Source organism: Hordeum vulgare, chromosome 3H, assembly GCF_904849725.1.
Source record: "Hordeum vulgare subsp. vulgare chromosome 3H, MorexV3_pseudomolecules_assembly, whole genome shotgun sequence".
Taxonomy (NCBI): Eukaryota; Viridiplantae; Streptophyta; class Magnoliopsida; order Poales; family Poaceae; genus Hordeum; species Hordeum vulgare.
Genome location: NC_058520.1, coordinates 36,389,997 through 36,400,678, shown reverse-complemented (window position 1 = coordinate 36,400,678; position 10,682 = coordinate 36,389,997). Strand labels below are relative to the sequence as shown.

The following is a 10,682-nucleotide window of genomic DNA, read 5'->3' as shown; positions in this document are numbered from 1 at the left end:
TTTGCAGGGAAATGAATTCAGACCAAAGGGTTTCTCCATTTGCTACTATAACCTGTCTTCTTTTGGTTGGTGATAAGGCACATTTAGCCAAAGCAGCAACCTTTGGTGTGATAAAGGTAGCAGTGCTTCCACTATCAATTAAGGCAGTAGCAGGAGTGTTGCCTAGCATAACAGTAACTGTGAAACTGAGTTTTCTTGTTGCTCTCATGCCCATCAGAGCATGCATGGTTATTTGGAGAGGTGTGTCATCAACCTCAAGGGGCGGGGGCCATCAGTTTCATCAGTGACCTCAGTGTAGTAAACCAGCTCATCATCTTCCGGGTAAGCTTCTTGTAAGGCCTGGATTTGAGCTTGGTTTGCTAGTTTCCACACCTTTTTATGGCCAGGGAACCACGGCTCCTTGCACCTGTAGCAAATTCCTTTGACTCTTGCTTGTTGGATAATAGCAGCATTGTTAGTGGGGCCTGGCTTTCCTGGGTCAAACTGCAACTGTTTTCTGACCTGTGTGTAGTTGGACACATTGGAAACAAATTTTGTTTGTGGCTGAGCTTGTTCAATTCTTCTTGCTAGCCAGATAGTCTTTTGCAAATCTGTTGGTTCATGGCACTGGACATGGTGTTGTATATTATCCTGCAGTCCAGCGATGAAAATTGATTTATAATAGTCTTGTGGTAAAGCAGGGTTGTCTCTCCTCAGCAAATTCATGGCTTGTTCAAACTTGAGGACATAAATCATTGACAGATCCAGTTTGTGTGAGAGCATGGAATAGCCTGACATTATCACAAACTGAAGTTTCAGCAAACCTGTCTCCCAACAGTTTGCAAACCATGTACCATGGTAGAGTGTTAGCAGTAATTCCAGTTCCTCTCCACCATTCAGTAGCAGGGCCCTTGAGATAAGTGACTGCAATTTCAGTCTTCTGCTCCAAGGGTGTTCTTGCAGCTTCAAAATAGAGCTCAATAGTCTGTATCCAGGAATCAATGCCAGTACCCTCAAATTCAGGAATATTATATTTTGTTGGCTTAATTAGAGCAAAGGGTCTTCTGTTGTCAAGCACTGCCTCTCTAGCACCAATTGTCACTCTTCCTTCTTGTTGAAGAGCTTGGTCAGTTGGCAGATTCTGTTGTCCAGTGGTTGTAGGATGGGGAACAGTTAGGGGTCTTGCTTCAGCAGGGTTTGGTTTAGGTGCTGCAAAGTGTGGGTCCCTTTAAGGGACTTTGATGCTACCATCTAGGTTGAGTTCTCTACCTGTCTGCTTGTCCACTAGGGTGGCAGAGCCAACAGTAACAGGTAAGTGGTAAGCCTCCTGGGGGTTTAAGCCAGGACCCTTAGGGTGTTGTTGTTGTTGTCACCATGAGCTTGAGGACCCTCCATTGGGTTGGGTGGGACTCCTCTTGGCTTGGGAAATCCAGAGAGGAAATTTGATAGTGATCCTTGTAAGTCCCCCAAGGATTTTTGAACTGACTGAAAGTTCTCCTGCACATAATCCCTAAATTCATCAAACTCCATTCGATTCCTACTCTCTGTTTTTCTGCAGCAGTTGCACGTCGAGCTGCAAGGGTTGGAACTCTAGCTGATCCGTCGATGTAGAGTCAGAGGGCCCAACCATGTTGTAGGAAGGATGCAGAGAGGGTTTGTAGTTGGCAGGGAGCCAAACCACCTCGCTGCAGAGAGATCGACATGCTGAAAGGAAGGAATTTTACGACAGTTAGTGCTACAACCCGACCTTTTTGCCGTTGATCCTGCCGCCGCCGCCGCCACGCCGCCAAAGTACACCGGATCTGGGTGGGAGGTGGGATTTATCACAGAAGCAAGGAGCTTGAGCAACCACTTACCAATACCAGACCTGTACCGAATATCACTGCCGCGTGCGCCACCGGAGTAACACCGCCGCCGTGATCGGAAGGGGAAAAGGAGGATTTTACGGCTCCTCCAACTCCTTCTCGTCCTCTAGATCCAGTATGTCGCCGAGGAACAATGGCTCTGATTACCACTTGTCAGACCCGAAGGTCGACTGAAGAACATAACACACGAAAATGGTCGAACTAGCTTGATTTCAAGGATGAATTAGTGAGTAATTCGTACAAGTAGAGACACCTAAGCCGGACATGAACACTGGCGGCGCTACAGGGGGAAACCCTAAAACAAGATGAGAGTACAACGAGTTGGGATCCATGGCTTTATAACCTTACAAAGTGCAGTAAAAAGAGAGAAAGACAATAAAAAGGTGGTCGACCCTCCCAGCCGGTGCCGGAAAGGCTACAGCGACGCGCGCGCGAAGGGGAGTTGTCGGATCGGAGATCAACGCCATCAGCACCATCTGGCCAAAGCGAAGCGGTACGGGAGTCTCAGGGGCGTTGGATCGACGATGGTTGGCTGACATCGCTTGGTGCCACAATTCAAATTTAAACTCTTGCTTCTTCTTCTTCGTTGGGTCCTGACACACTTTGTGGAAGGATGAGATCGGTGCAACAACGGCCGGCCACAGAGTTTAGACTATGGCTGAACGACAACGGAGTACACCGGCGAGCTACCTAATAGCTCGTACATACGATTCCCGAGGAGGAAGGTAATGAATGCGGCCATGTGTAGAGACGACGACAACGGCGGTGGCAATGGTCAACTTGGCCGGTTCAAGTGATGACAGCTGGGTAGGGGCTTGCGCGTGAGCCTCCTACACAATTCTCCAAGGCCACGTGGTTCGGTTCCCAACAAACTTGAACCTCAACGACGTTGAAAATGCTGAGAGGGTGCTTGATACGTTTTAGTCTCATGACTAAAAATAATGAGACTAAAACTTGCTAGCCTCACCCATGCTTGGATCCAAGTACTAAATAGACTAAAATCAAGTTAATGAGCATTTATTATCCTCCAAACCCTCCAATCAATAACTTGCATGAGAAGTTAAATGAGGAGAGAGAGGACTAATGCACATTTTAGTAGGGGTACCCCTGACTAAAAGATTTTAGCCTTAAGACTAGTTTTAGCCTCTCTTTAGTCAGGGGTGCTTGGAACTTTAGCCTCTTAAAAAGACTAGTTTTAGTCAGACTAGTTTTAGTCTCTTGGATCCAAGCACCCTGATTCTGGCATCGACGAGTGAGGAGAAGGTGCAAGAGAGGGTTGGAGGGTGGCGGCACGAAATGATTCCGCCGCCAGGATCGTCGATGGCGATGTGCTGAGAGGAAGATCGGGTGCTCGCATATACTGTATTTGCTAAGAAGTGGTGTCCCTAGCGCAGAGGGCTCAAAACAAAAGGCTATACATTTGCGGTATTATTAGTTTGAGAGATCTCCTAGATGGTGCTTAATTCCTCAAACATGAAAATTCCCCCCGGATACATATAGATGCTCTAATGATTATTCTTCCTCGATGTTGCCATGCTTCCCCTTCAACTGCAATGGCACTAAAACTTCTATGCTGTTGGATCAATCTCTTTCATCGAGCAGCCACGAGCATGTCAATTTGGTATCTCAACTCCGGAGTGGAGCAACATCAACCAGTGTCTTCATTCGCCGCCAAGTGCTCTGCATCATCCTGCCTGAAGCACCCGGAGTAGATGCCATACACCTTGTTCAAGTCAGCGGCGCTCGCCGTCCACACGTGCCCCGACGCCGCCCCGGGAAGGCCGCCACCTGCCGCGATCATCTCCTCGCACCTCTCCTCGACCAACGCCGCCTCCCGGAGTTTCCCTTCCCGCCACAGGCTCTTCACAAGCAGCGCTTTGGTGGGCGCGTCCGGCGCGACCCCGGCGCCGCGCATTTCGTCGAACAGCTTCAGCGCGAGCGCCGCGCGCTCCCGCTTGCAGTAGGCCCTGATCAGCACGGCGTACATGTGCCCGTCGGGCCGCAGCTCGCACTGCCGCACCATTCCGAACAGCCTGTGCACGCCCTTGAGGTCGCCGGCGCCGGCCAGGTGCTCTATCAGCCCCGAGAATGTCTGCAGGTCCGGGAGCACGCCGCGCGTTGCCATCATCTCCTCCAGGAGCTCCGTGGCCTCGCGCCCTCGCCGGCACTTCGCCATCGTCCTCAGCAGCGACGAGCAGAGCAGCGCGAGGTTGGGCCGCGACACGGGGCCGCAGATGGAGTCGGCGTCCCGGAACACCCTCACCGCCGCGTCGGCCTTCTTGGACAGCCCGTAGAAGTCGAGGATTAATCGCACGGTGGCGAACGGTAGGAGGATGCCGTCGTCCCGCACCTTGGCCAGCAGGCGCTCCACCAGCTCGACGCGGCCGGCGCGGGCGAGGATGGCGGCCATCCTCGCCACGGTGTCGCGGTCGTGCGCGAAGCCGCCGGGGCGGCACGCCACCCAGCAGAAGAACTCCCACGCCGTCTCAGGCTTCCTGAACGAGCGCAGGAGCTTGCACACGAGCCGCGGCGTCCAGACTATCCCGGCGGCCTCCAGCTCCGCCACCTCCTTGGGGTCCCAGCCTTCCAGCGCCCTCGCGAGCTCCCGCGGGTCCAGCCATGGCCTGAGCGGCGTCTCCTTACCTCTGGGCGTGTCCTTGCCACCATCCTCTTCCTCCTCGCTGTCTCCCTCGCCGTCCGCGTCGCCCACGGCGTACGGAATCCTCGCGTCCGGCGAAAGCTCCTCGACAAAGTCCTCGGTGCCCTCCGTGTGGCCGGCTTCCCTCATGGCGGCGATGGCAGCCCGCGTCTGCGGCCCGGGCATGACGCCGTCGACGGCCGCCATCTCGCGGACCAGCCACCGGAGCTGGTCGAACCTCCCGGCCTCCGCGAGCGCCTCGGCAAGCACGTTGTACTGCCGGGTGGTCCTGCGAATTCGCAGCGACGGCAAGAGCCGGAACACCTCAAGCGCCTGGTCGACGAACCCCGCGCCGGCGAGGTGGGAGACGACGACGGTGTAGGTGCGCGCGTTGGGGAGCGCGCCCTCGCGGACCATGGCGCCGAACGCGTCCACGGCGGCGGCGTGGTCCCCGGCGCCGGCATGGAGGCTGATGACGAGGCTGTGCGCCTCGGCGGGGCGGTGCGGGGTGGTCGGGATGGAGGCGAAGGCGGCGAGGGCGGCAGGGTGGTCACCCGCGGCGGCGAGGAGGCGGAGGCGCACGAGCGGGGGAGGGGACAGGGGGAAGGAGGCGAGCAGGGAGCGGAGGTCGGGGAGCGACGCGGGGTTGGCGAGGCGGGAGGCGAGCGCGTGGAAGAGCGGGAGCGGGGCCGGCGAGGGGAGGGCGCGAAAGAAGGAGAGCGCCGCCGCCGGGGTGGGCGCGGCCCGGATGCCGTGGAGCGCGACCACGGGGTCGTCGGGTGGGGGCGGGGGCAGGGAGGAAGGGGAGCGAAGGCGGAGGCGCAGCGAGTCGATGAGGCGCGCCCGGCGGAGGTAGGTGACGACGCGGCTGCCGGGCGGGGGCATCGCGTGGCGGCGGCGGCGAGACGAGGGACGGACGGTCGAGCTCGTTGTCCCCCGAGCTGAAGAGAAGGGTTTTACAGCTCGAGCCACTCATATGTGCCCATCAGTTCAGCAACATCACAGGTTGATATCTTTTCATTTCACCTGTAAAAATTCAAGCTGTATTCAGGTTGTTCAGCTTATGTATGACCCACAATTTCTGCATGACTTTTCTTCAGTTCAGTTCATCATGAGTACTTTATTTAATTATACTTCCTCTATATCAAAATACTTGTAATTGGGGAACTTGTACTAATTTTCCCCAGCTACAAGTATTTCAGTACAGAGGGAACCTATCATATATACCTTTTGTCAGCTTATGACCCGTAATCTCTGCATGACTTTTGTTCAGTTCAGCTTAGTTCATCATCATTACTTGATTCAACCCTATCATATTGTTTCCTGTAGTGCGAAGAACATATTACTTGTTCAACTCTGAACAAACTAAACTATGATAAATGACTGATGGAATACAAGAAACCACATGTGAATTCAAGAACAGTGACACACTACACATCATACAATACAATACAATGCCAATGGGGGAGGAACAGCCAGTTTGGGGGGAATATACTTGGATATCAGTAGAAGCTTTGCAAATTGCAACCATGTATTAACATGCACAATTCAGTACAACAATGAAGCCTTGTTCCCTAGAGCAGTCATCAGAAAAACAGGGAACACCTGACTGAGGCCAGAACCGATTACCACCGATCTATTTGTTTCTCGGATGAAGCGAAGCTGATCACACATCGCGTTTGATGGAGAATCATGGGAGTGTTGGACCATCAAGGAAGCCTGTGCGGAGGAAAGCTCATACACCATCCGAGATGATTGCTCTGTCGCTCTCTGTAAAATGTGCTCCCGGGGGAATCAAGGACAACAAAGTCTTGGAGTAATCAGCAGTCAGGTAGAATGAGTTCGCTTCAAGTTTCAGTCCGAGGAATGGGTGAATGAGCAGTTTACCATATGGCTATGCCATAGCAAGGAAAAAGGAAAGATCCGAGCAGCAGGCATCCATACTACGGCCATCTACAAGAAAAACTAGCAAAATGATAACCATACTCCTCTGACTTCAGATTTGCAATCTCCATCCCTTCTGTAGCAGCCGATGTTAAACTTGTCAGAGGCATGAACTTCTGGATTCACTAACCATCCCACCCTTTCTTCAGGCCACGGACACATATGACTGAAACAAACAAAATCCTGTAATTTTTAAACAAAAGCAGTAAGCAGAGAAATAATGGTCCAAGAATCATTTGCGCGATGGTTCAACTACAGCAGAGGCGGACTGGAGAAAACATGATGAAACAAAAGGAAGCTGTCCAACAAGAGCGGGAGAACTGTAATTCTAAATCACTCACCAAGCAGGTTTCATCTTCGAGCTGGTCCGCCCCTCTTCCTCTTGCTTGGTGACCTTGAATGGACTGTGCTGTCCACTTGTGTATGATCAACCTGGAACCGAGTTCGCTTCTCAGGAACAGGGCCCGACTCATTCTCCTGATCAGGCACCATGGAGTTATTTAGCTCATCCTCTGTGTCCCTCTGGCCGTCAGACCCCCGTTCAGCTGCAATAGTTGTTGAATCCGGAACCGCAGCAGCAATGTCGCAAAGTGATGACCCGCCAAGTTCCCCAACAAGTTCTACGCATGTTCTAGTGACTCGCTCAATGAAAGCGTTACATTCGCCTCTGGAGCAGCCCTTCTGTGAAACTGCCTCCTTCGCCAGAATAGTGAGCTTGTCGGTCTGGGATGAAACAAGGAGGTGTCAGAAATATTCATATGTATGCAGAAGAATATGATCTGAATCTCTGCGCTTGATAATAGCGTGAGCGTCATGAGAAAAAAAAACACATCTTACAAGTAGAATATCGTACCACTGAGTGGATCAAATGAGCTCTAGGGGTGTACCGAAGCTTTGAAGCACGCAAAGAATCTTCATCGTCAGCTGTTGCACTTCGCACGGATGCCCCATCCTGGTGGCCATTACTCACCCTCGGTGTGCAGAGGCGGATACGTGTCGACCGTCTGTACCACCGCAAATAATCCATGTAGTTGGCATGATCGTATGGCCGTTCTTCCATGATAACATGCTGCTCCTTTACTTCCCACATATCCACAAAAGACTTGTGCTTATCTGCCCAATCACTACGGACCTTTCCACGGCAACACCTGCAAAATCATCAGAAAACCTTATGGGTGGCTACTGGTACATAATTTCCAACTTCCTCGAATCGAAAACAATCATGCACCACCAACAGAAGTATCTTTGGACGTACCAATGGAGTTCCACGCTGGTGTCCCGAAATGGTGGTGGGCATTCCTGATGGAGACCAAATTGACGCATCACTCTCTCCGGTGTGTAAACCTCCACCATAAAGAAAAAAACTAGAGGTGCTTGAGTTAGCCACAAATGAGAATCCTGGGTACATATAGGTGCAAGATGTAGTGTCTTCACCCGGTCCTGCCTATATGGGCTCCAAACAACCTGGTCATCTGTTAATAAGTCGAACTCATTTGTAAAGTGCTCATAGCAACGTGCTGGAGCTGACCGATATGTGCACGCCCCCACAACCCATCTGAGACCAACTGTGGGTCTATCCCTGTCATCCTCTAGCTCATCCACGTTTGGGAATTTCGGCTTTAGCATATCTGGCCTGCCGATTGGGAAGCGCTCCCATGACCAGAACTGAAGGAGCAGAAGGCAACCAGTCAGATTACTTTGATCTGATTGCCTCCTGCAAGCATCACACATTGCCCTGTAAAGATATGCTAGAGTAGCAGAACCCCAACTGTATGAACCAATGTTCTCGAGATCAGCTATCAGCGGAAAGGGATAGACGGTGTATCTATCACCAGAGGCATCAGGAAACAATAGACCACCAACCAGGCTAAGGATGTATGCCCTTGCATGCTGCTTTACGGTCTCCTCGTCGGCGTCTTCAGGGCACTTATTAAACTCAGCTCTGACCCATGCAACCCTCAACCCAGGACGGGACTTATCCGAAGGAGGTGCCTTCCCAAGGTAACGCTGGTACAATTCAATGTAGGACTCTGTTTTGTTTACAATGACAGCATGGCCAGAGATAGGTAGCCCAAGAATCATCGCAACATCCTGTAGTGTGATTGTAATCTCACCACAAGGCATGTGAAAAGTGTGTGTCTCAGGTCTCCACCTATCAACCAGTGCAGAGACGAGTGCACGATCAATGGAGGGCAGTCCAGCCCTGCAAATGTTCGCCAACCCCATCAACCCCGCTGGCCTAAGGTAATGTTCGTACCGCTTGTCAAACCGGAGAGGCTCACGGTTACGAGGATTGAGCTCAGTTAGATGCTGTCCCAAATCAAGGAAACAAGAATCAGTCGTCTATCACTATACCACATTTATTTGCATATAATGATACTGATGCAGGTTGTCACTGATGTACCTGGCCTGATGCTAAAGCATGAGCACGATGAACATCATCATACAGCCCAATTAAAAGATAGCTAGTCGTATCAACTGTCCCTGAAGCTCCACACTGGTACTGACCAGGCTGACCTGCAAACCGCCCAGCAATGCCAGCACGGGCCCTGGTGCTCCTTGTTTTTCCTAGTCGAGCATGTTGAGGATGAATGGTTGGCGCATTGGCGGTCACCATCGAAGAAGTAAAAAGAGGAGCGCCCTGTTCTGGATGTTGCGGTGGGGTATTCTGACACTGTGCATCCGGTGGTTCACTGTCCAGTAATGCAGGCTCAGGGGAAACCGGCTCTGCAGATGGACGCTCCTCTGCCTGAACATAAACCTCCAGGCAATTCCAGTCGGTGCCATTGAAAACTGCGTTAACATAGTTACTCCAGGACATATCATCATCGATAGGCACCATGATGAAGTGCCGATGAGCGCCACCGCCAACATTCGTCCTCCCCTGTGCACGAAGGTCGTGCGTCGTAGGTTCCAGCCCGAGCTTCTTGTACACAGCGTCGATCAGCTCACTGTATGTGGGTGCTGCCTTGAACCATATGCCCTGCTCGGAGAGGTCCCCGAATTCCACCCCATTTGGACCCTTCACCAGCTCCCCACCGCTGTAAACTCGCACAAATTTGTCCATGGCCTCTGCCAAACATGAATGCATCCAATTCAAAGACTGCCCAAATTTACAATACAAATTTCTAGGCCAAACAATGTGATTCATGAGCATGTCAGTACTCATTCCGGCAAATCATGGAGCACCAAATTGGACAACACCAAAAGGAGGTTCGTCCCCCCAATCGAGGCGCCAAGGTAACTAGAAGAGTCACCATTGCCCAGAACCACTCCAAGGGCAAGAAAGGATTCGTATTTTATTTTAGAGTCGAAAAGAACTAGGATTCTTGGTCCCAATCACACAGGCGCCGTTCGTCTCAAGTTCTCCGCTGCTGAAAACCCTAGCTAAGCTTTCCCCGCACTTCACTCCCACTGCTAAGCTCTACCATGGGTGCCCAACGCAACAGCCTGGCTGCTCACAGAGGCCGCACCAGCATCCAAAGTAAAATCGGAGGAACTCGTAATCGAAAACCGCCCCCCAAATCTCCGGCGAGTACAGCTCGCGCGAGAGGGCTAGGGTGGCTCCAGGAAGATTGACCGACGGGCGCACTTGTCCGGGAGGGAGGGGCGGAGCTTACCGAAAAGGCGCGGTAGGGTTCCGCGGCGGCGGCCGACGTCGCCGGGGACGGTGGCGGCGAGTAGGTGGGAGCTCGCGTCAAGCGTTTGTCGCTGTTGCGTTTTTGGTTTCCGACGCTGGTGAGTCTAGCGTCTACAAAGGAAATGGTACACTCTCCAATACGTACTGTACAATTTTTTCTCCATAAAATCCAGAACTTGTGTCTAGATGTTGATGTTTTTTTACGAGAGTGTGATGTTTCCACATGTCAAATCGAATCGATGTAAGTAGTGAGTACTCTATTTTGCTATTCTTAAATCATGACCCTGGCTAGAACAGTCCAGCCAGTTCATGCAAAGACTTGAATCGTTTACCGTCAGTCTTGGTCGGAATTCGGTAAAATCTATCTATGTATTGCTTGCCCTTTAGATTGAATTTGGATTTTAAATATTGTAAAGCAATATGCTGATATTAATTTGTGTCAAAATGTTGCCAACACCTTTCCCTAATATTACAAAGTAGAGTAGAGTACAGGGAGAATCTCAGAAACTCATGATATAGCTTTCAGAAAACAAAAAAAATGTAATGGAAAAATGAGCATCTATTAACAGCAACAGAAGCAGAAGCAGATGAACAAGACGTTGGAAATCAATGTGAT

The 10,682-nt window shown here is 51.5% G+C and overlaps 2 protein-coding genes across 5 annotated transcripts; both read right to left on the bottom strand.

Moving 5' to 3' along the window:
- Positions 1-3,192: 3,192 nt before the first annotated feature.
- Positions 3,193-5,651, bottom strand: LOC123442830 (pentatricopeptide repeat-containing protein At5g66631). Its single transcript, XM_045118983.1, has one exon. The coding sequence runs from the start codon at positions 5,365-5,367 to the stop codon at positions 3,493-3,495; it is 1,875 nt and encodes a 624-aa protein (XP_044974918.1). The 5' UTR covers positions 5,368-5,651; the 3' UTR covers positions 3,193-3,492.
- A 223-nt stretch (positions 5,652-5,874) lies between these two features.
- On the bottom strand, positions 5,875-10,355 carry LOC123442828 (protein MAIN-LIKE 1-like). 4 transcript variants are annotated; one of them, XM_045118981.1, is made up of 6 exons: positions 10,047-10,258; positions 8,831-9,498; positions 7,682-8,736; positions 7,280-7,574; positions 6,768-7,149; positions 5,875-6,609 (listed from the first exon to the last, which is right to left on the bottom strand). In XM_045118981.1, exons 2-5 carry the CDS (start codon positions 9,491-9,493, stop codon positions 6,778-6,780), a joined length of 2,385 nt encoding a protein of 794 aa, XP_044974916.1. In that variant the 5' UTR covers positions 9,494-9,498; positions 10,047-10,258; the 3' UTR covers positions 5,875-6,609; positions 6,768-6,777. The 4 variants fall into 4 exon arrangements, with proteins under 4 accessions (XP_044974916.1, XP_044974915.1, XP_044974914.1 ...); XM_045118980.1 differs by having other exon boundaries at positions 5,875-6,592; positions 8,831-10,259; XM_045118979.1 differs by having other exon boundaries at positions 8,831-10,258.
- Between the last annotated feature and the right edge of the window lie 327 nt (positions 10,356-10,682).

What these genes read in the sequence shown, in the direction of transcription:
- LOC123442830 (XM_045118983.1), bottom strand. Translation starts at nt 5,367, where the DNA reads ATGCCCCCGCCCGGCAGCCGCGTCGTCACCTACCTCCGCCGGGCGCGC.
- LOC123442828 (XM_045118980.1), bottom strand. Translation starts at nt 9,595, where the DNA reads ATGAGTACTGACATGCTCATGAATCACATTGTTTGGCCTAGAAATTTG. An exon ending in ATGCTTTAGCATCAGGCCAG is followed by an intron (nt 8,737 to 8,830) that starts GTACATCAGTGA and finishes GATTTGGGACAG; the next exon opens with CATCTAACTGAGCTCAATCC. An exon ending in ACCAGCGTGGAACTCCATTG is followed by an intron (nt 7,575 to 7,681) that starts GTACGTCCAAAG and finishes ATGATTTTGCAG; the next exon opens with GTGTTGCCGTGGAAAGGTCC.